The 24,708-nt window shown below is 40.8% G+C and overlaps 3 protein-coding genes across 9 annotated transcripts in view; 2 read left to right on the top strand and 1 right to left on the bottom strand.

Moving 5' to 3' along the window:
• MTF2 (metal response element binding transcription factor 2) overlaps positions 1-4,051 on the top strand; it is a 30,022-nt gene extending 25,971 nt beyond the window's left edge. For both annotated transcript variants that reach the window (XM_061633784.1, XM_061633783.1), the window contains exon 15: positions 1,287-4,051. In XM_061633784.1, the coding sequence (XP_061489768.1) occupies positions 1,287-1,641 (355 nt within the window). In that variant the 3' untranslated portion in view covers positions 1,642-4,051. The remainder of the gene's footprint in view (positions 1-1,286) is intronic.
• A 6,020-nt stretch (positions 4,052-10,071) lies between these two features.
• TMED5 (transmembrane p24 trafficking protein 5) lies at positions 10,072-22,898 on the bottom strand. Its single transcript, XM_061633777.1, has 4 exons — positions 22,319-22,898; positions 15,517-15,614; positions 15,015-15,192; positions 10,072-13,280 (listed from the first exon to the last, which is right to left on the bottom strand). The coding sequence occupies exons 1-4, from the start codon at positions 22,523-22,525 to the stop codon at positions 13,062-13,064; spliced, it is 702 nt and encodes a 233-aa protein (XP_061489761.1). The 5' UTR covers positions 22,526-22,898; the 3' UTR covers positions 10,072-13,061.
• The window catches only part of CCDC18 (coiled-coil domain containing 18), a 51,020-nt gene continuing 49,060 nt past the window's right edge, over positions 22,749-24,708 (top strand). For 3 of the 6 annotated variants that reach the window (XM_061633771.1, XM_061633769.1, XM_061633772.1), the window contains exon 1: positions 22,749-23,054. The gene's annotated coding sequence lies outside the window, so the exon portion shown is untranslated. The other 3 variants (XM_061633775.1, XM_061633773.1, XM_061633770.1) reach the window with 2 other exon arrangements.

The raw sequence follows: 24,708 nt of genomic DNA, 5'->3' as shown, positions 1-24,708 counted from the left end.
ACATACAAATGGGCCGTATTTTGAGCATTTGGGAGTCCTATGCACGGAATGAAGTGCACCATTTTTGTGAATGTATTCACTACTACCAGCCCTGTCGTTTTCCCTTGTGAAGTAGGGAGGTCAGTGGCGAAGTCCATGGTGACCATCTGCCAGGGTCTTTGGGGGGTTGGGAGTGGCTCTAACAGCCTGGCGGGTCACCCAGTGGCATGTTTGGCCCGAGCACAGGTGGGACAGGATTGGACGTAATGTTCCACTTCTCGCTTCATCCGAGGCCACCAGAACTCCCTGGTGACTGCTTGTAAAGTTTTATAGACTCCAAAATGTCCCGCGGTAGGGGAGTCGTGACACTGATGCAACACCTTGGCTCTCATCTCTCCTGGAGTCACATACATGATGTCATGGTGATACAGCATCCCTTCCATCAGCGCGAAGTCCTTGTTATCCCGTACTGAGGGGGCCACCAACTCAGAGCTTTTCTCTTTGACGAATGGGTCCTGCTCTTGCGCCACCCACAGATCCGTCACCCACAATTTTTGGCACGCCCCTGCTACTATCTTCTCTGGGGGTATAATCAGTTGCGGCAGTCTTGGGATAGGTTCTTCTAGGTATTCCGGCTTGCGGGACAAAGCGTCTGCCCACTTGTTCTGCGCTTGAGGGATGTAGTGAATTTTGAAATGAAAGCGAGCAAAGAACTGAGCCCAGTGCACCTGTTTTTGGTTCAGCTTGCAGGCAGTGTGAAGGCTCTCCAGGTTCTGGTGATTGGTGCGCACCTCGATCTTCTGACTGTCCTGCTTCTTGTGTTGTCTCGTGCGGGGTGAGGGAGGACGATCCTCTGGCTGTACATCAGACAGCACAGGCTCGCTAGGTGCTGACTCTGCCTGAAGGGGCGGGGAAGCATTTGAAGTGTCAAGTGGGGAATCCCAGGGGGGTGGAGTTGGCACACGTGCATGAGGTTGCTTCCCAACGGATCTGTTGGAGTGCTTGTAGACAGAGCGGCTCCATGTCGACGGGAGGGCTGTCTGTGGAAACGACAGTGTAGCTTTTGCTGACACAGCTGGCCGTGTCATACCCAAAATATCTCCTCACTTGCTAGAAACAGAATTGCCCCATTAAGCCCTATCGCCATTGGATTCTGCGCTGCCTACCTGCTTTGGCAGTGATGGCTGAAACAGCACCTACATGTTCTAGTGTCACCATAGTCTTCTGAATTGTCTTATAACATTGATAGAATAATGCTAAATAAATTATATACTAAATCTTAAATTCATGTTTCCTGTCTTCTGTAGTTTGTCTGACTCCAGGAAAAGGACACGAACAGGAAGAACTTGGCCGGCTACAATCCCACACTTAAGGAGAAGAGGGCGCCTTCCACGAAAAGCACTCCAGATTCAGAATTCAGAAATTGTGAAAGATGATGAAGGCAAAGATGATTATCAGTATGATGAGGTTAATACAGAGATTCTTAATAACTTGGCCGATCAGGAGCTACAGCTTAATCATCTTAAGAACTCTATTACCAGTTACTTTGGTGCAGCAGGTAGGATAGCTTGTGGCGAAAAATACCGTGTTTTGGCACGTCGGGTGACACTCGATGGAAAGGTGCAGTATCTTGTGGAGTGGGAAGGAGCAACTGCCTCTTGACTGCAGTACTGAACATGATTGCTGCACTGCTCTTACCTATTTATAGGCACCGTTTATATAAATCAGGAGTGCAGAAGGAAACTTTTTTTGACATTTCTAAAAAATGGAAACCAAGTTAGCCTTAACACTTCTTTCATAAGAGGACAAAGTATTGTGCTAAAAGATCTACCATTTTTAAAACAAGGCTGGATTTTTTTAAGATGAGGATTTAGATTGTTCATGCTGGGAATTGGGGATTTCAGTTGCTTTAAAGTATGCACGAGTTCAGAAGAGACTTGCCTAGAGAACATTCCATGTGGGTAGAGAATATTTTCTGTAGCTAGAACAAATTTTTAGTAAGATTTCTTAATCTTTTCTTACCCAAACATTTGCAGAAGTGTATTTCTACTTTGACAACCCTAGATTTTCATAAGGTGCAGTGTATATAATTCCTACTGAGGACTGTAAAATATTGAAATCTTTCAAGCAAAGTGTAAAAATATATTGAGCTTGTAAATTGCTCTGTGACTGAACTTCGTTGTCTTTTTAATATATTCTTTGCATGTGTGTGTGTATATATATACACATATGTGTGCATGTGCATATATGTGTGTGATTGTGACCTATGCAATATAAATTATGGGATTGGGCAGCTTTTGACTATATATCCCATAATTCTTTTATCAGGAATAGCTGCAGTATTTACACAGCATTTCTTCTCAGGCTTTAATAGGTGCTGTTGCTTGCCACATACTACAGAATGTGTCAAATGGGTGCTATGTGTTCTGGCAGTGAGTGCAGTCATTAATGTCATATGCCTTTTAGAAAATATTTCAGGCTGTAATCCTGCACATAGAAGCCCAGTGATTAGAAGAGTTGGAAGTATCTCTCGGGCTCACATGCACCCTCCCTGTTTCTCCTGTGCAAATTCCCCTTTCTTTTGGCATTATGACATGTTGTAGTGCTGCATCTACATAGTGCTGGAGATTCACATATGGTTGCCTCTAACTGGAGTTTGCAAACTAATTACAGCTAACAGTGGTTAGTGATTGTCTTGGTACAGATGTAATGTACACCACTGGAAAGAGAAGGGGGAATTAGCAGAGGGAGGGAGTCTTGCTTTCTTAGCCATGGTTAAGAGATCTGGAGATGTTGCATCTAATGTGGACAAGGTTGCTTTGAGGCTGCAATCCTAGACTTGTCTAACTGTGAGCAAGCCCTTATTAAACTTCATGGAACTTACTTCTGAGTAGACATGTATAAGATTGTGCTGTAAATCTTCTTGACTTAAGTAGCTTGACTGTGCACAGTATTGCAGCCTCAGTTAATGTTGGAGAAAGTTAGCTGTTTGAGACACAAATCAGGACTTGAAAATTTGAACAAACTCTGCTTAGGAGAAAAATTTAAAGGATTTGTGACACATTGATTGTAAATTTTGTCTCCCAATTAATTAAAAGTCTGCAGGAGTCACACAAGATTCCTTTTGTTATGTAATGTTTTGTAGTCATGTTTGACAAACATAGTTGGAATAAAGTGTTTAATTGCACAGGGTCAACAAAACAGTATGTTGCCACTTGAAGTAACAATACTGCTTTATTACAATATTACCTCTTCTGTTCTTATAAATATGAATCAAGTTTTAAAAGAATAACTTTATTTTACTTGTAAAATAAGTGTTTTTGCTGGGGCTAGATGTACTTTCTTTATCTGTTCTGAGTTTGTGGTTGTATTTTTTTGCCAAAGAGTGTAAACTATTTTATTTTGATGGTTTCTCATTTTACTGCCTAATATGGTTTACTGTCAGACATGAGTTTGCCAACAAAATAAAAATGTGACTTTTAATTTCTTAGCAAAGGGTTGTATGGCTAAAACCTTATTGTACTACTGCTGTTTTGATGCTGTTTGATTGTCAAGAGAAAAATCTTGTCACCTTTTTATATAGCCAAAGGAAACATAGACAAAACATGTTGCCCTGTGCTTGTTTGTAGCTGGCCAGAAAATTTATAAGCTTTACAAACATGATCATTAAAATATACTTCTCTTTGCCTTCACTAAAAATGTGGGTCTTTTTCCCTCTCACAGTCTCAGCTATTAAGTTACACTTGCCTTGCCCGTAGCTGCAATACTTTGATAAGACCCAGGTTACTTACTGAATGTTGGTCTCTTAGGATAATGCAAAGTGTAATTATAATGTTATGACTTGTTTATTCCTTAATTTTCTTTTCCACAATCTTTGTAATTCACACTGAACACCAGCAGTATTTGCAGTAGGGCTTCCATACAAAGAGAGCAGTTGGAATCCAATTGGGGAGAGAAATTGACAAACTATCAATAGATTGTTTTTGTTTTGTCACAGTGGTTGACATGTTTGTATTGTTGAAACTGTTTTCAGGATTTTAAAATTGACATTAAATGTGTGTATTTTTAAGAAGTGTTCCTATTTTGTTATGGAGACTTGAACTCTTGTTATATCCTAAAGGCTCATTGAAGTGTGTTTTCTTAAGTAAATGTAGTGGAACTTCTGAGTAAAAATGTTTGGGATCAGGCTTTTAAGCAGCACGTGTAAAATTGTAGTATATGCTTTGGCTAATAGCCCAGTCCCAAGCTTTTCTACTCAAAATGCTTCTACCTTCAATGGAACTTTCTTCCAAGCCAATACTTGGGCAACAGCTCAGTCCTAGACTGATGAACTCCCACTAAACATAGAAATGGGTTAATCATCTGAAAACTACGATTCCCCAAATATTCCCTGAAAGAACATTCTTGGATATTAACTTCTATATAACTAGGTTTTACAAACTGCAGCACATAACATTTCTCTCAGTGTAAGTTACAAATGGATAAACAAATGAGAAAACTAAGAAGCTCTAATCAAGATTCAGATGCCACTAACAAGCCTAGACCATTCTAGTTTTCATATTTGGTATTCTAATCTTAAGATTAGATGATCTGCAATGCAGTTAATATTGGTTTTAGCAACTATATTGCACAGTTAAGACCACATTAATTGGATCCACTTCTATATGTGACATTGGTTCTGAATCAGATTCTGCTGGAAAGTTTGAATACTTGTTTGCATTGTTCTACAAATGGTACGCTTAAACATTTTAACTTTGCAGTTTTGCTTCATTAGTTGTGTAATTCTCACTAGCTTCCAAATAACAGCTGTAACTATTTTCTGTGGATCTGCAGAAGTTCCGTGCTAAAAACAGTATTCCTGCATTTAGCAAGCAGACTGAACTAATAACCCAGTATCAACTTTTATGAAGGGGGAGATGCTATGTTTTGAGGTCATAGCACTGGAGCAGGGGAATGAACTATGTCTTTCTATGAAATAGAAGTAGCCAGTGTTCCCCCTCCCCCTGCAGAAAGGAAAGCAGCTGGGCTCTATGTGTACAAGCTGAGAATAAAGGTAAAAAGCAAATGGTTGTATATGTCGGTGTGTGCGTATAGAGATCATACAAGTAAGAAATTCTTGGGACGCATAGATCAGTAAATAAGCCAGGCCAGGCAAGTTTCTTGTAAGAGTCTTTACTGACAAAATACTAAAGCACAGTTCTCTCACTCCAAACTACTTTCCCCCACACCAGAGCTTCTGCAAGTTCCTTCTTATCTACTTGCCAACCAGCTGCTGACCTTGACAAACCTGGCGCTCTGTTCTGCTCTGCTTAACCCGTTTATTGCAGGTTTCCTTCTCTCACTAAAAATCCCTGTCTGTGAGTCTCATAGCTTGCTTTACTGAACAACAGCCCCCACCTGAGACTCACAGATCACAAAACTACATGGTCATTGTTACATTTATACAATCTTAACTTTTCATTTCAATACATTTCAGTACATGTTTCCTTACAGTATCTATTTACATTTCCATTTCAGTTTTTTTTTCTTTTGTTTCTTTATTCATACAAGTTTTACAGAGTCATTTATATCACGCACATTAAGCATCTGTACTAGAGATTGATACTTATCTTCACTGAGTGGTTTTCTTCAGTATGTCTGCCAACATATGCCTTGTGTCACAGTATTGTAGCCTAATGACTCCCTGTTGTATACAATCGCGAACGTGGAAATATCGCACGCTGATATGCTTTGTTCTTTTTGTGTTAGCTTCCGATGTTGCCAATGCGATACAAGTCTGGTTATCCTCGAATACTGTTATGGGAAATATAGTATTCACATGCACTTGAGCAAGTTGTGTAAACCATTGGATTTCATTACAAGCTGCAGACAGACCCACATATTCAGCCTCAGCACTGGATGTTGCTACAATATTCTGCTTTCTGCTGCACCAATCCAGTACTGAGCCATGCAATCTAATTATAATGCCTGTTGTAGATTTTCGACTGGCTAGGTCTCCAGCATGGTCTGCATCTACATAACAGTCTATGCCTCCTTGATTCTGTGCTGACAGCATTAATCCCTTTGTTCTTGTGCCTTTCAGGTATCTTAGCACTCTTTTGACCCCAAGCCAATCATGTTCTGATGGTTTTTCAACTTTTCTACATAAAATGCCCACGGCATTGCATATATCTGGCCTAGATACCTTTACAAGGAATTGCAGTTTCCCTATAACATGTCTGTATAAATCTGGCTTTTCATATGCTTTGTTGCATTCTTCTTGCTGGAATGAAACTGTCATTGGTGTACTCACAGGATTGCATTCACTCATGCCACAAGTCTCTAGCAGACTATCGATCTTCCCTGTCTGCAATAGGGCAAAACCACCATCAGTAGTGCGTATTATTTCTGTTCCTAGATATTGTGCAACTGGCCCTAGGCGCTTTGTGTCCACTTGCTGTTGTAAGCTATCAAAGAACTGTCTTTCTTCTGCTTCTCCCGGGCAAAAAAACAGAATGTCATCAACATAAATAGCACAATACGTTTTCTTGCCATTTATGCTTTTCACATACACACACATATCAGCAACACATCTGGAAAAACCCATATCTTTTAACACTTCATCCAATCGCGTGTTCCAGCACCTCGCACTTTGACGCAAGCCATACAATGATTTATGTAATTTACAAACTAAGGCTGGTGTTTCGGGGAACCCTGCTGGCTGTTCCATGTAAATGTCTTCTGTTAACACTCCATGAAGAAAGGCAGTGCTAATATCATAATGGAACACCTGCATTTGACTTATAGCAGCAATCTTTAGTAACAGCCTGATTGATTCGAATTTTACTACAGGCGCAAACACATTATCATAGTCAGTGCCATAAATCTGAGTGTAGCCCTTCGCTACTAAGCGGGCTCTATATCTTGTGACTATACCTGCACTATTCCTTTTTCTCTTAAATATCCATCTACATCCCACAGCCTTTTTTCCTTCTGGCAATGTACATAGTGACCATGTTTGGTTTTTCTTTATGGCATTTAGTTCTTCTTGCATTGCAGCCTTCCACTTTTCTTGCTCAGCACGAGGTAATTGAGCAATATCCGCCAAATTAGAGGGATCTTCTGATGTATTGATTGAGGCTGAAACGGCCTCCTGGGATGGTTGTTCTACAGCACATTTCTTCACATCAGCTTGTTTAATATCATGCACCTGTCTTATGAATGCACCATTTTTGACATATTTTGGTTCACCAAGCTTGCTCTCTACCATAAACATTTGGTTCTGTAATTTCCCTTGCATACAGATTTCACCATCTTTTCGCACAAAACATCTATCCCCTTCAAATGTAATTTTACAACCTATTTGAGCTAGTTTTCGTACCGATAGAATGTTATATTTTAAACCAGAAACTAATAACACATCTGTCAATATAGTTCCCAAATTACTTAACTTGAGCGTGCCTCTTGCAATTGTGTCCTGAGTCGATCCGTCAGCCAGATAAATGTTCTCCTGCACTGGCTTTGATGTGTAAAATAAACTAGAGTCTGTGATCAGGCAATTAGACGCCCCGCTGTCTAACAGCCATTTAGAGTTAATTAGTTTATTGTCCTCCTTAGTAATAAAGTGCACGCTTGTTCTCTGACGTCCAAAGTCCCTGTTATTTCTCTTCTTACTTAAACAATGTCTCTGTATATGTCCTCGGGACCCACAAAAATAACATATTTTATTCTCTTGCCTTTTTCTGATATTGTTGTTGTTGTACAGCCTCAGTCTCTTTTAATTCAGTCTTCTTACTCTCTTGTCTCCTATTCCATTCTTGTTGAAGTTTTTGTTCTACAAAGTCCAAATTTAAAGTTCCGTCTGGTAAAGTTTCTAAGCTCGAGACCATTACATCCCAGTTTCGATCAAATGAAGATAACAGTATATAGACCATCTGAATGTCACTATGATGCACACCCCTTTCTTGAAGTTCAGCAAACAATCTACGAAATTCAGCCAGATGCTCTGTCATAGTCACTTCATCTGTAAAACGCATCTGATAAAGTTTCCGTGCTAAACACAGCCGGCTCCCTGCGGTTTGCTGCACATGAGCGGCCCTTAGCTTCTCCCACATTTGATTAGCTGTCGGCTCATTACTCACCAGCAACAGTTGAGAATCAGACAGCCCCAGAGTAATAAAAGCCTTCGCTTTCTCGTCTTTCTTCGTCCACGCTGCTGAAGGAGCTGCCGGAGGGGGGTTTTCTACGACATCATTCAAATCTTCTTTAATCAGAACTGCTCTCATTCTCCATTTCCAGCTGGAGTAGTTTACAGCATTCAGTCTCTCCATCAGCATCCCGGATGACAGGTTTACAGCCATGTTGTCCACTCTTACTTGCCTCTTTCTTGCACTTTCTTTTCTCTGCAGCAACGTCACTTGAACCCCTTACTTTGTATGATAAGCTGGGCCCATAACCCCTGTCGGTGTGTGCGTATAGAGATCATACAAGTAAGAAATTCTTGGGACGCATAGATCAGTAAATAAGCCAGGCCAGGCAAGTTTCTTGTAAGAGTCTTTACTGACAAAATACTAAAGCACAGTTCTCTCACTCCAAACTACTTTCCCCCACACCAGAGCTTCTGCAAGTTCCTTCTTATCTACTTGCCAACCGGCTGCTGACCTTGACAAACCCGGCGCTCTGTTCTGCTCTGCTTAACCCGTTTATTGCAGGTTTCCTTCTCTCACTAAAAATCCCTGTCTGTGAGTCTCATAGCTTGCTTTACTGAACAACAGTATAAGACAGAAGAAATAATGGCACAGGAACTTTATATTGCCAAGTATCCTTGCTGTGGATAGATACCAGTGAGTTATGCGCAAGACTGCTTTATAGTGTTTTAACTAGTTCTCTAATATTGTACTGAAAACAGCTTTGTTAATAATGCAGAGTCATTACTTAACACTAAACTTGACATGCCTGGATTGCTATGGCTATTCCACATTTATCTTGTTTAAGGTATTTGGAATACCTCATACCAGATATAATAATTGCTCTGAATTTGTATGGTCTATGAATTACTCTAAACTGCTCATAAGCATTACTACTATCTAAAATAAAGTGCCTCTTTACACCCCAGCTAGAAAGACAGAGACCTGATTCTCTCAGATGAGGACCTAGTGGTCTACATGCAGAGTATTTTAGAGGGTATACAATGTTTGTATAACATTATATATCCTCTATACAATAGTACATATAAGCTGTAATCAGAAGTAGCACAGTCCACTCATTTGTTTGAAAGCTCAGCTGTGCTTGCATAATAAAAAGTAAGTTTCTATAAAAAGTATAATATAAAAGCAATCTCTATAGCATTTCTGTGTGCAGAAGCAGCCTCTAATGCTTTCTTGCTCTAAAAACGTTACAAAAGAGCCAATTCCAATTGTAAAACTAAGGGAATGTAAAGATTTATCAGTGATTTGAAGCCAGTTCTTCATGCTGCTTTACCAGGATTGGCCTGTGTTTTTAGCAGCAAGGGATCAACAGTTACCCTTTTGTTTTAGTGGCACTCTGCTGGAACAGAGGCAGTAGTACAGTAGGGCCGCACTCATATGGCAGGTTAGGTTCCAGACCCCTGCTGAAAACTGAAAACCGCCCAAAAGAGGATCAGCTGTAGCGTGTGGGTTGAACCTAACCTGCTGATCGCGCCAGACCCTCCTCCGGTGCGATCAGCTCAAGCATGGGAGTCTGATCGTGCCAGAAGACAGCTGATCTTCCCCTCCTCCGGCACAATCAGCTGGAGTGCGGGAGTCTGATCGCCCCTGAGAAGATCTACAGCTGATCTTCCCCTCCTCTGGCAAGATCAGCTGGAGCTTGGGGAGCTCCAGCCCCCCTCCAGCTGATCGCCCCGCTGGTGCCATATTAGCGGAACACCGAGAAGCGGGGCGCATAGAAGAGGGGCCCTACTGTATTTGCAGTCAAAGGCTTACCTGGAAATAAGCTCAATTGAATTCAATGCAACTCAATTTTGAACAGACGTGTAAGATTATGCTAGAAACTAAAAAGCATGCTTACCTGATACTTATAAAACAAGCATAAATGATCATGTATATCTGCATTTTAGCTTGATAAAAACTATTTTGTAGTCTTGTTAAACTGGGATAAATTGATACTGTACAGTAGAATGCCAAAGTTTATACAGCAAGTTGTATAATGAATAAACTATGTTTGTAGTACTTATTAATAAGTAGGCTGCTCACATTAGTGTCTAACCACGGCAAGTATATCCACTCTCCTGAAGAAAAATATACTTTGAATTTCATGTGTCTTATTGCTATAAACACTGAATACGTTTGCATTACATTTAATATTCCTTTACTAAGTTAGCCATTTAACCCATTCCATTTATTTGCACAGCTGCACACGCTATTCATTATGAAAATATACAATGCAATCATGAGTGCTGTAGTAGGCAAACTTGTTAAGTCCCCTATACCAAACTACTGCTATCTGACAAAGTCATATACACATGACTAAGTTAAGTCCATTAATTTTAAATGGTCTACTAAGTATGGTAGTTGGATATCACCCTATTTCATAGGCATTTCAGATTTTTGTTGGAAGCCCGAACTGGGCAATGGACAGGCCAATTAGTAGTAGCATAACATGAGAGGTAGAATGCTTAGTCACAGCTTTTTGGTAAAGATTTTTTTTAACATTACAGTCCTTATAAACTAAGGGTATTTATCTTTTGAACTCTACTATCCACATTTACATGGCATATTCATATTCAATACCTGAGTTGCCTTAAACTGCAAAGCATTTCCTCATCTAATCAGCTTTAAGGCTTTCTTCTTACCCTGCTTGCAGCACTAATATTTAGTAGATAGCTACAGCTAGCCTCAAAACTGACACTTATATGCTAGCAGTGCTAATTTAAATCAGCCCAGTTATTTGACCGATCGGTGTATAAGAATATTCATATGGATGCAAGTGAATATACATAGAAGGGGGCCAAAAGTTAAGAACTACTTAGTCTGCTGTTTATGACTTAGTATGCTTTATATGTTCAGATAAGAACTTGTGCATGTAAGTAAAACAGAAAAACATTTATTAGACACAGTGGTGTTACTTTGTGGCATATGTGTATCATCTCTAAATTAGTCCTTGGATATTTTAGCAACTGTCACTTTAATACTGGTTAAAAATCATGTTTATGAGAATTATATTACCTGCTGGCTCAAAAGCTTTAGCTAAATTTAATTCTAAAGAGACTTTTTTACATACACCTCCATACTTATGGGCTGTTTAGCATACTGAGAAGTAAATGAGTACCTTCAGGTCCGCTTTAGCATCTGAAGTTATTTCTGAAGTATTAAACAGAAGTATTTTTATGTGAAAAGCAAGTAGCACAGCATTACTAATCGTGGCATTCAGGAATCAGTTTGGCACATCCAGGTTTGCTGGATTGCAGCCATGGAGTTTACTCCCAGCATCCAAATTTGCACATAGAGGATGTGTGCTATTTCTTCCCCAAGGAAATACAGCTGTGCACAGCATTTTGAAGAGCAACAGTTAACTACTTTAAACAAAGTTGGGAAGCTTATGCTGCACAGCTTAATATCCTTAACTTAGGAAGCAAATTCAATGAATTTAACAGGATTTGCTTCTAGCATTGAAATGATCCAGTGTCGGTTCTTGTACTATTTTTAAATGGCAAGCTTAGGAACAAGCTTCCAGCTAAGGCTTAACATGAGATTTTACTTTTAAACACAAAGAAAATTTCCATTCAGCAAGAAGTCAATTTCAGTGATTATCGTACAGCAGTTATTTCAACAAGTTGTCAAAAATGCAGGTTTAATACCACACATGCCAAGATCAAGAAAACCAGTATGTGACTGACAGATTTCAACAAGCCCTTCTGTCCAATTTGAAGTAACTAACCCCTCTTTTTTTACAGGTAAAATTTGGATTAGAAATTAAACCAAGTATTTAACCCTGTTCCCTGTAGGTAACATGAAAACCTGAGCTTAGTAAGTGGGGCATTATCGCCATTCTTACCATGCTCACAACTGGATTTCTAGGACAGAAATGTTACTGACCTAAAACTCCCATTATCCCTACCCATTGGACATGCTGGCTGAGGCTAAAAAGTCCAACATCTGGAAGGCCGCAGGTTGGCCACCCCTGAAAGTGCTATAAGTAAAGCTGGTTTGGCACTCATAAATGTGCCTGTATATAAAAACTCAAATGTATTAATTTATAGGGCAGAGTAAAAGATAGATTCAACAAATCTCCAAAGCTAAATTGTGCATAATGAGAATCTATTTACAAGTGTGTACACATGTGGCCCCATGGCCTAAACATTGGGTTGCTAGTATACCTAGGCACTTGAAGGGTTAACATGTTACATAAATAATCCAGAGGGGATTATTTTAATCATGAAGACTAATTTAAAAATACTACTCTGAATTTGGCATACTAGCTGTGCAGTTTAGACAAAAGGTCAATGCTGTTGTACCAATAATCCTGCTGTATAGGGCTTAAAGATTCTGATCTTGTTATAGCATTACTGAAAATGAAATTTATGTCAGAGGACTGCTTAATTCACAAAGTGAGGAACAAGAGTTTATAAACACCATGTTTTAGATGCCAGTTAATTTCTCTTGAATTTTGTTAATTACTACAAATAAGGCACAAGAATCTTCACTTATATGCACTGAAACAGGCTGACTTGCCCATAACAAATTTAACAGACGTTTCCCAGTCAGATGGACTCAAATACTGAATACACAATTCAATTCATAACTTCATGAATCAAAGTTTTTTGTTTTTTAAAAACCTTACCTTTAGGACAACTGTCATTAAGACATACCCAATATTAAAAATCTGAACTTGCTCCACTAATTCTATGCAATACAGATGGCTGAGGAGATTCAGACAAGTTATGCATCATCTAAAAATCTGAGTTGTTGCAATTTCTTGGAGCAAAGAGAAGCATTCTGCTCACGTTAAAAAGTCACATATGAATGTTAAATATTGTTCATTCAAAACAAGCTGGGAAGAAACATCCTTTTCTGTAACAGTGTATTGCATTTCCCTCTGTTTATTGCTATTATGACACTATAGTATTAAGTTCTAGTTTTCCTCTTATCTTCAAAAAGACTCTTCAGCATGTACACTTGAACAGCTGACACCACAACCATAACTGCCAAGTTGACCATGGACCAGAAGTTTACCCTGTCGAAGTTGCTTTCTTGTATGTTTCTATCACGAGCTTCAAATGCTTTGAGCAGTGTCTGGATCTGGATACTTTTGCTTAGCCTGGATTTCATGCTATTGACCGATTCCTAATAAAGATCAAAATACTAGTTTTAGAACAGTAAGCCTTTTATTTATTTATTTATTTATTTCGATTTCTATACCGCCCACAGCCAAAAGGCTCTCAGGGCGGTGTACAACATAGAGTAAAATACAATAAAATTACAAAGGTCAGTAAAAAGCATACATATTAAACAGTAAAACAGCCTGGTATAAATTGAAAGCTAAAAAATAAATTAAGTTAAAATGCCTGGGAGAATAAAAAGGTTTTAACCTGGTGCCGAAAAGATAAAAGTGTAGGTGCCAGGCGTACGGGGGCCACTACTGAAAAGGCCCTGGATCTTGTTACAACCCTCCGAGCCTCTCTGTGGGTCGGGACTCGGAGGAGGGCCTTTGATGTTGAACGTAGTGAGCGGGTAGATTCATATCGGGAGAGGCGTTCCACTAGGTATTGTGGTCCCGTGCCGTGTAAGGCTTTATAAGTCAAAACTAGCACTTTGAATTTAGCCCGGAAACAAATAGGTAGCCAGTGCAAACGAGCCAGGACAGGTGTTATATAGTTTTATATAACAGTATAATAGGTTTTTCATACTTAGATCAGTATTATATTTCCAGTATATTTTGTATATTTGGTGTCTTTGCATTGATTGACCACTGAAGACTTTGTTGGAACACGGTTGGTTATATTTATTTTTCCTCATTCAGCTATGATAGATGGGCACGAGTCATCCACATGCCTCCAATCCTTCACAAAGTATCTACATTCACATCATAAGAAGTTTTGAGTCAGACCATTTGGTTCCCAATCCCTCTTTTTTCACATTTCAGTTTGTTGGGGCATATTTTTGTGTGTGTTTGACATGTGAAAGAAAACATGATAACCCAGTCTGGTAGGCTGAAAGCTTAACCTTTGACTCTCCAGGCCTGACATCACAAAAACACACAAGCACATAGAGCTGCATTTGTTCAAGAGGAATACTAACAGTAATATATAGAACTGCATATATGTTTATGATTAAGTTGTTTTAAATTGTTTTTAAGGATATATTTCAAATTGTTGTAATCTGCCCTAGTACGTCCGGGTGAAGGGCAGGTAATAAAGTAAAATAATAATCTCGTATCTGTCAGAATAGTACTTTGTCCTTTTATTCTTGGTTCTTTCCCATGATCCTGTTTTTAATTCTTAACTTCTTTTGCCTGCATCTGCACATATTGATCTATCCTAAAGAAACTGTACTACCACACAAGAAGCACATATGTTACTTTCTTAAAGTAATATTTTAAAAATGTATCATGAAAGCTGTGTGAGTGTCAACAGCCTTGACCGCTTAGTGGCTTATTAATACAGTTGAACAAAGTACAAATGAGAAAAACAATAAGAAAATAGGTTCAAATGAGAATGCTATCACTTTCTGACCCAGAAGGAATAATCACGAGAAGATAAGACCAGGCACATGACATATTCTGCCAATATGCCTCCATTGGGCCAGAGGCTAAATATGAGATTCCTAACTAATTACATTTTGCCACAACTGGAATTCAAGCAATAAGATCAAGCCCCCCTCCTTTGCCTTTGATGTGCTACTGAATTCAGAATATAAATTTAATAATACACTTGCTATCATTTAAGGCCGCTTGATAGTTATGTAGCTATTATAGGATTGCTCTGCTTGCAGAAGCAGTAGCAGACAAGAAAGCAAGTAAACTCTAAGTATAGGGAGCCATTCCTTCCATAAAAAATTAAAGGATAGCTATATGCATACCAGAATATCTTCTAACTTCATGTCCAGAAGATCTGTGCCAGTAATATATTTCTTCCAGTCCTCTTGCTCATCGTCTCCCATGTTATCCAAGATCAGTTCAAAGAAAATCACCTTCTCTGACAGGGTGCTGAACGTGTTGTCAAAGCAGAACATATAATCACCATCTTCAGTCTCCACTCTGTAAACAACAAAGATAGCGCACATGCAAGCTGTTACTTTTTTTCCAATCTCATTATTATGATAGGTATATATTTGAAAACTTACATACTTCATATACCTAATGGTGAACTTTAGAAGATTCCCCCTTCCACCCCTGTGCCTCATTTCACACTATTTAGGAGAAACCCCCATATACCTTCTGAAGACTTTTTGGGGGTGGGGAAGAGAAATGTGAATTTCTTCCCATTCATGGATCTCCAGATTGAAGCCTTTTATCAAGCTCCTTAAACGTCATAAAAATTGATTCAACTAACTTTGAATTCAGATCATTTTTTAAACTTACGTGTGGACTCCATCTGATTTTCTCTGTTCAAACACCAGTGTTTCATCCTTTGGAGATACTAGGTGAAAATCAACATCTAAACCAGCCCCATCAAGAACCTAGAAAAGCAAACAGCATATATAAGAAAAGTCTAATTTCTATCACAAAATTCATGGCTACAGTGAATCATGTCTACCATTCAAATCTTATTTGAGATGACAAATCCACATGAACCTATATGGATATTTTTATTTTATTTATTTATTATTTTATTTATACCCCACCCTTCCAGCAGGAGCCAGGGCGGCAAACAGAAACACTAAAAACATCATAAAAAGACCTTAAAATACATTAAAACAAAACAATGTTAAAAACCTTTAAAAACATTTTTTAAAAAAAAAAAAGGGTTAAAGATATTAAAAGACATATTAAAAGCAATTCTAACACAGACGCAGACTGGGATAGGTCTCAACTTAAAAGGCTTGTTGGAAGAGGAAAGTCTTCAAAAGGCACCGAAAAGATAGCAGAGATGGTGCCTGCCTAATATTCAAAGGGAGGGAATTCCACAGGGTAGGTGCCGCCACACTAAAGGTCCGTTTCCTATATCGGACAGATCGAACCTCCTGATAAGATGGTATCTGCAGGAGGCCCTCACCTGCAGAGTGCAGTAATCGACTGGGTATATAAGGACTAAGACGGTCTTTCAGGTATCCTGGTCCCAAGCTGTATAGGGCTTTGTACACCAAAGCTAGAACCTTGAACTTGGCCTGGTAGCAAAAGGGCAGCCAGTGCAATTCTTTCAGCAGTGGGGTGACATGTTGGCGATACCCTGCCCCAGTAAGCAGTCTAACATCTGCATTTTGCACTTAGCTGCAGCTTCCGGACCAACCTCAAGGGCAGCCCCACATAGAGTACATTACAGTAATCCAGCCGAGAGGTTACCAGTGCATGGACAACAGTGGTCAGGCTATCCCGGTCTAGAAAAGACCACAGTTGTCTTATCAGCCGAAGCTGGTAAAAGACACTCCTAGCCACAGAGGTCACCTGGGCCTCTAGCAACAAAGATGGATCCAGGAGCACCCCCAGACTACGGACCTGCTCTTTCAGAGGCAATACAACCCCATCCAAAGCAGGCAACTGACCAATTATCTGAACTCTGGAACCACCAACCCACAGTGCCTCTGTCTTGCTAGGATCCAGACTCAGTTTATTGGCCCTCATCCAGTCCACCACCGAGTCCAAGCACCAGCCCAAGGCTTGCACTGCCTCTCCCGATTCAGATGTTACAGAGAAATAGAGCTGGGTATTGTCCGCATACTGCTGACACCTCGCCCCAAAGCTCCTGATGACTGCTCCCAAGGGCTTCATATAGAGGTTAAGCAGCATGGGGGACAAGATGGTACCCTGTGGCACCCCACATGTGATATTGAAAAATTAATCAAGACTCCTGTTTTATATTTTGGCTTTTTAGAAAATAAATGATGCAGTTGGCAATAGCATTATTTAAATATTTTTTTTAATTTGCTCTTTGGCCAGAAGGTATCCCTGAACAGCTTAAGAGATCAATAAAAAAAGGAGAGGAAAAACAACTGAATCTTATAACAATCAGCTGGAATAGAAACAGTTCGGGAAAGAAGTCAAAGGGAGATGGTCTTTCAGCACAGCTGATAGAAAGCTGCTTCCCATCTCTCTCTAGAATTATTTTATTCATTCAGATAAGCTTAGATCCAAGAGAATTGCTATAAACAATGGCACTTGGTACTTCACTCACCATCATCCACAGGAACAATGTGAAGAACAATGACTGCATTCATTGGTAAGATGTTACTAGATCTTATTCCTTTGACTAGCAACTGTGATCTCCAAGAACATTTAGCATAGTTTCTTCTTGTCATGTGCCTTCAAGTCGATTACGACTTATGGCGACCCCATGAATCAGCAACCTCCAGTAGCATCTGTCATGAACCACCCTGTTCAGATCTTGTAAGTTCAGGTCTGTGGCTTCCTTTATGGAATCAATCCATCTCTTGTTTGGCCTTCCTCTTTTTCTATTCCCTTCTGTTTTTCCCAGTATTATTGTCTTTTCTAGTGAATCATGTCTTCTCATGATGTGTCCAAAGTATGAATGAATTTTTGAATGAATGAATGAATGAATTTTATTATTACAGCCAAAGGTCAATACAAAAATCATCACACAACGTTTAAAACCATTATTAAGACAAACTAAAATAGACATTCCAATGCCAGGTCTCTCATGTAGACATTTGAGTTATCATTGTTCTACGAGTTGTGATAGCCATGGCACAGAATCTAGCAACAATATATATGATTTGTGGGTAGTGATCTTGCAGCAAAAATTTCATATAAAATAGAGGATCACGACCAGGAAACATTTGGACGATAGGAGTGATGCTAAAAGAACGAATGTTTTGACAAAAAGTACAATATAAGAGCACATGCATTACAGTCTCGACTTCTCCGATCCCACACGGGCACAGCCTAGCTGCGTGTGGGACTCCACGAAATCTGCCCTTGAGGAGAGCTGACGGCATTATGTTGAATCTCGCCATAGTAAAGGCTTTCCTGTATCTAACAATGGAAAGGTTACTGAGATATTGGGCTGGTATGAAGCGTGTGTAGGCAGTAATGAGTTTGAACTTATCAGATGGTACAGTTAAATGGGTTTGCAGTTCTATATCCATTATGTGTGGGGAGATGGCTCACTATGCTTTAGCATACCCCAATTTTGAAATTATAGGAGGTGAGAAACCTAGGGATGCTACTTTCTTAATCAAATAATTGTGCCAAGAGGATTGAAAGGTGTCAAAAAGTACTAAAGGGGCCAGGCCTACAGGTAGGAATTGAAGTTTTAACCATAGTTTTAGCTTGAGTTTCCAAATTCTTGCTTCTATGGTAGGTAGGCCGGCTTCCATTCTTAGAATGTTGTTTGAGACACATGATGGAATCCCGAGGACAACCCTCAGAAATTTTGTTTGTATGGTTTCAAAGGACAGTGATTTTGGAAAAGTCAAGACCTGTGAGCCATATAGCATCTGCGAGATGACCTTCGCCACAAAAACTTGGATGGAAGAAAAGATGTGTTGTCCACCCTTAGTATAAAAAAACGATAAGAGTGCTTTCTAGGTCCTCCGAGCACTAGAGATAGTGTTCTTAACATGGAGATGCCATAGACCTGAGGCATGAAAAGTCACTCCCAGATATCGGAAACATGAAACCTGTTCAATTTTAAGGCCATTCAACTGCCAACTATGTCTCACCTTTCTCTTAGAGAACACTAATACTTTTGTTTTAGCATGATTAATAATTAGCTGATCCCTAGCACAATGGTCAGCCAATGCACGCAGAAGACGCCGCAATCCACTGCATGTCAATGATAATAAAACTGCATCATCTGCATAAAGTAAAATCAATATCATTCTATTAGCGAGAGACGGGGGTTGTGATGGAATTTGCGCCAAGGAGCTAACCAGGGAATTTACATAAAAATTGAATAAAGAAGGGGCCAAAACGCATCCCTGCTTGACTCCTTCATAAGTAGGAATAGATTTAGTGAGATGACCTATGCTATCACATCTAACCTGGAGTTGAGTATTTTCGTGGAGTGAGCGTATCAGCGTTAACAGGCGCCTATCTATGGTGGATGACTCTAACTTTTCCCATAGTTTAGTTCTAGGTATCAGATCGAAAGCACTTTCAAAATCGATAAAAGCTGCATAAAGAGCTCCTCCCTTTTTTGTTGAATATTTCTCCACCAGATGTTGTATGACTAATAAATGGTCTATTGTGGATCGTTCTCCCCTGAACCTCGCTTGTTCGTCGGCCAAAATATTCTCCTGTGCTAGCCAAGATTGTAATTTATCAAGGAGATGTAAAGCATAAAGTTTGCTGATTATATTCAGTAGACTAATTGGCCTATAATTAGCAGTGTCAAGTCGGGGTCCTCTTTTATAGATTGGAATTACAGTGGCTAGGCCCCAATCTTCTGGGATGTTAGCCATGCGATCGATTATCGTGAAAAGTGCCGCTAAAACAGGGGCCCACCATTCAATATTTCGCTTAAATGTTTCAGGCGGAATATTATCTGGACCAGGTGCCTTACCCTCTTTCAATCTTGCTAATAGGGAGATTACTTCCTTGGATGAAACCAGGGGCCAATCGGGGGCATCCTTCAGAAATTTCAGGGAAAGGGGCTCACATTCCTGCACTTTTGAGTGAATATTATAAAAATGTGACTCCCAGGTTTGTACCAGGATGTGGTATTCAGATCTCAAAGGTTGATTGGGCCATCCTCTATTAAGGCGCCAGAAGGTGACTGCATCTTTGGTTTTGGAGGCCGACAGTAGAATTTTCCATAGCTTTGCTTGGGCTGTCCTCTTTTTCCTCTTAATCAGGGCCTTATAATTCTTCTTTAGCGCCATATATTCCTGTGGAATTGCAGTAAGATTTGAATTTCTGTAACTTTTATATTTTTCCAATAAAAGAATTCTCATATTATGGCACTCTTGGTCAAACCAAGACTTGGAATAGGACCTTGAAGAATCAAATTTAATTGGTGAATTAGAGTTGAAAATTTTTTGTAGTTCTATGGACAGTTCTTGAAAAAAAGCTAGTATATTTATTCCAGGCATCTCTGCTATGATATTTTGCCGGAGGCTGATGTTTTCATCTGAATGTAGAATTCCCTTGACTTTTAGGTCATATTTAGATGACCATTTAGCCCGTACAGATTAATTTGAAGGAGAGATGATCGCACACGGGCGCCATTCAGTCTTAGGGCATAAGTTGTCACAGAAAATTTTTACAATTACAGGGAAATGGTCGCTCTCTGTGCGATTCGAGACCTGACAGCTGGCCACTGGTCCAAAGTATGAGAACCTCAGTTTCATCATTTTAGCTTCTAGTGATAGTTCTGGTTTAATTTGTACTGACACCCAATTACTTGTCTTTTTCACAGCCCATGGTATCCGCAAAGCTCTCCTCCAACACCACATTTCAAATGAGTTGATCTTTCTCTTATCCGCTTTTTTCACTATCCAACTTTCACATCCATTAGAGATCAGGAATACCATGGTCTGAATGATCCTGACGTTAGTGTTCAGTGATACATCTTTACATTTGAGGACCTTTTCTAGTTCTCTCATAGCTGCCCTCAGGATAGTTTCTAGATTATAGTTATTTATTTATTTATTTAGTAAAAAATGGTTCTTTACCATTAGGATTTTAAGAAATGTTGTAAGATATGACAACAAAAAGCTAAGGGGTGAAAAGCAATTTTAAAAACCTAATGCACTAATTAGGATTTACTTCCTAATACAAGGATGACGAGCCTCAGGCCCAGAGGCCGAATGCAGGCCTCCAGCCTCTCTGTTAGGTCATCAGACCTCTCCCCAAGTCATGCCCCACTCCCTGGCTGCACCCTTCACTGGCCCTGTTCCTCAACCTTGAATGCTTTTTTCTGGCTAGACCGAGTATTCAACTCTGACAATGCCTCTTGCTTGCCTGGATGGAAAGGTGAGATGTAGAAACATCTGGAGTATGACCTACTGTACACCACCATATCCATTGTCCCACCCCCTTCTGCCTCTGGTCCCATCTACTACTGGCATTGGCCCAGAAGGCTGCCCATGAGAATGTAGTTCTTACACTGAAAAATGGACCTGCCCTTGTCCTAATAAGTTTATATAGGATCAGGCAGCAAGTTAATACATTTATTGTTTCTACATCCATATATCATGCTCCACAAAATACCATCATAATGTAACAACACATGCCAGTTCCACACAACTAGAGCAAAATTATTGCTTATTTCCGTCTTCTTGCTCTTAAACTTTTCTGTCCAGTTTCAGCATCTTTAGCTTACGTGGCTTTAACTAAAATATGCTCCAAACTACTCTGTTCTGTTACCTAGACTCATCAGATCAAGCTCCCAAACCAGTTTGACCCAGACTTTCATGACATTTGGCCAGTCTGTTTGCTCTGTAAAATAAACATGAAATGTCACTCTCCTCAAAGTAGACGGAAATGATAACCACATGGCTTTCTGCCTGGCTCTTGAGAAATGTACCCTAAAGTACTGATCTTTCAGATAATGAGGGTGAATACACATAGCATTTTCAAATGTTCAAGCTGGTACTGCATGCAAAACTCAAAGCAAGGAAGATGGGAAGCTGCCAAAGTAAGTACCTTCAAATGATCATACTTTTCTTCGCACCATCAACACAAGATTCTGTGCCATGTGGCTTAGGCTGTTTCAGGCTCGCTAAGAGTTGCAGAGTACATCCGGGGCAGAGTGACCAGCATGCCATCCCATTACATCTTTTATAGCTAAGGTAGCTGTTTTACTTCTTGGCAACAGACAACACCGCATATGGCTGTTCATCTTCCTGCCCCAGCACTACTACCTCTACTGAACTACAGAAAAACAAAACATAAGTTGCAATCCCATAAACACTTACCTGGACACAAGCCTCTTTGAATACAGAGTTAACAGGTCTGCATATTAGAGCCCCAAACAAAATTGGATGTGCATCGAGAAAGAAATATCACGAAAGCCTCAAGTTAGAATGCTTCCTGACATACAGGGAGTTTTCTGTAAGTTTCCTCCCGCGGTGCCCCCATGGGCCTAGGAAAGATTTGCAGCCCAGGAAAAGATTTACCACTACTGAACGCATGAACGGGCTCTTGGAGCTCGGGTACTGAACTGCAAGCTGTGCAGACATGCACACGTGAACTCCTAACTCTGAAGACATCAGAAGGGCGACGATTCCCAGCCGCTGAAGGAGCCCATTTTCCTCTCCCTCACCTGATACTCGATCTCTAGGGAGGCCTCTCTTTGCATGGGCTGGAAGAAGCATTCCTTGCGGCCGGCAGGAAGCGTGAAGGTGAAGTCGCTGTCTAAGGCGGTAGCGAAGCCCAAGGCGCCCGGCATTGTCGTCAGCAGCAACAGCAGCAGCGGCAACAAAAGTAGGGAGAGGGAGCCCAGAAGGCACCGCCGGAGTTCTGTCTCCATTCCCGCCACGTTCTCGATGGCCAGGAAGTGAGGAATTCCAAAGAAGCGAGGAATTCCAAAGAAGCAAGCTCCTCAGCAGATACCTCACGCGCCTCGCCTCCCGTAAGTTCGTCTGAGGTGCAGGCGAAGAACGGGCTAGTACCCACAATGCACAGCATGCGGCAGCTCTGCCAATGGAGGAAAGAGCGGGAGGAGCTATCTTCTTCAAAGTGTGTGTCCGCCTTTGGTGATAGGAGGAGTCTTAATTACATGGCACTATGGTAAACGTAGTCGAAAATAGAGCTGGAAGCGGAAAGCACGAAGCAGGGAAAACTACGAGTCCCAAGACCTTTACGTGGAAGAAGAAGTAACCAGTAGGCTTGCTGAGCTCTTCGTTCTAAGCATCTCCTCCTCCCTTCCTCTCGTGTACGCTCTTTCCTAGTGGCCCGCGTAGTTCGAATGTAGGACAGAGATGGGTCGCTCCGAGGGCCACGATTCCTAACGCGAAGGGATAGCGCCGCACTGATCAAAGGGACGCTTCCATAAAGGGGTAAGAAACTCGGCTGCTGCTCTCGCAAAAAGAGATTTACCCCGGAGTTGAGTCTAGTAACTAAATTGTTAGGGCTGGTTATATTTTAAAACGTATAAATGTATAAGAGGGTAAGCGTGTGTGTGGGGGGGCTGTCTCTCGTAGTCGGGCCTTTGTAGCTCAGAGGTTTGGGAACGGAAAGTACCTTTTGCTTTATGGGGCTGCGAGAGAGATACGGTGTTGCTAAGCAACCTGAAGCGCTCTAGCTTAGAACCCGCGCCGCTGAGGCGGTTCCTAGGAAAATGCTGCCACCTGTGGCAGGAGAAGATGGCCCTGAGGTGGAAAGGTTAGTCCTTCTGGAGCAGAGACAATGGTGGACTGGTGCCTCTTAGGAGTGGCAGGGCGGAAGACGGGGTAGACCAGCTGTAGGTAGTGGACCCAGAGCCGGTGATAGGCTGAGCTGCCCCCTGGACTGGTTGTAAGTGAGAAGGCGGGCAGGTGGGGGCTGGCTGAGGGCAGTCTGAGACTAGTGGGGCAGTGCCCCATTTGCCCTTATGGGACAGCCTTAGCTGGGCAGAAGGAGTGCAGGAATATCACATATAACGTTGCTTTCTGTGAAGGTGTGGGATACACGGTATAAGGGTCACAACAGGCCAGCTTTGAGAAATGTGTGGCGAACAGGTGCTGCAATGGAAAGAGTCTGATCGCTGTAAAAGATAATGTTGCAACTGAGAAAAATTTAGATCATTGTTATGTCGTAGAGCCATGGGCTGTTCTCCATGTGTTCTTGGACTCCTAGCTCCCATCAGCCCCAGCTAGCGTAGCCAAGGGTTGTGGGAGCTGGGAATCCAACATCTGGGGGACCACATGTTCCCCATCCCTGCTGTACTAGGCCAATCTATAGAAATCAGTTGGTGAACTGATACTTACAAACTTTTGGAAAAGCTATGTACACATCTATTATACTGAGATAACAGGTACTTAAATATTTTTGTCTTTTGGTTTGTGTGAGACTGAGAGGGCACTAGTTTCCCTAAATAAAATACAAAATACTCATGTTGGTCCAAAGTATTCACCCCACAGAAAAGGCTGACTGCTCTGGAACTATGTGATTTACTGGTCAGAGTTTTGCTTCCCTTCAGTCAGACTCTGTATCAGGTATGGGGGGCCTTTGGCCCTACAGATATTGCTGAACTACAACTCCCATCAGCCCCAGCAAGCATGGCCGGTGGCTAGGGATGATGGGAGTTGTAGTTCAGCAGCATTTGGCAAGCCAAAAGTTTCCCACTCTTTCTTTGCGTGTGTGATTGGATCCTTTCATCACTCACACTGCAAAGATGCTTGGTCACATTGGGTCTTGTAGTGTGTATGCATCATTCAAAGGACATGAAGCCTCATGTTCTTTGAATGATGCATACTGGAAGCCATGTGAACGACAAAATGAAACTTCAGATTGGTGTTTTGAGTCTCTTAAAAAAAGTGGAGGCGTGTGTGCGTGAGAGAGAGCGCAATGTTATTATTAAAAATAAGCACTTCCTAACAATGTTGACATAGTAGGCTATAGAATGTTTCTGGCCAAGTTTGTAGAACTCTACTATCTGCTGTTTAGGCTGGGAGTTAGTTTTTAAAATAGTTCAGAATTTAACACAAATGTTGCCCCCCTGGCACAGCATGT

This window comes from Rhineura floridana, chromosome 6 (genome assembly GCF_030035675.1).
Source record: "Rhineura floridana isolate rRhiFlo1 chromosome 6, rRhiFlo1.hap2, whole genome shotgun sequence".
NCBI lineage: Eukaryota > Metazoa > Chordata > Lepidosauria > Squamata > Rhineuridae > Rhineura > Rhineura floridana.
Note: the sequence above shows the minus strand (reverse complement) of the source record. Positions and strands in the feature narration are given on the sequence as shown.

Coding starts and splice junctions, on each gene's coding strand:
- TMED5 (XM_061633777.1), bottom strand. CDS start 22,525: ATGGAGACAGAACTCCGGCGGTGCCTTCTGGGCTCCCTCTCCCTACTT. Junction 15,615..22,318: donor CCCTAGAGATCGAGTATCAG/GTGAGGGAGAGG, acceptor TTGCTTTTCTAG/GTTCTTGATGGGGCTGGTTT. Junction 13,281..15,014: donor TGAAGTTAGAAGATATTCTG/GTATGCATATAG, acceptor GATCTTTATTAG/GAATCGGTCAATAGCATGAA.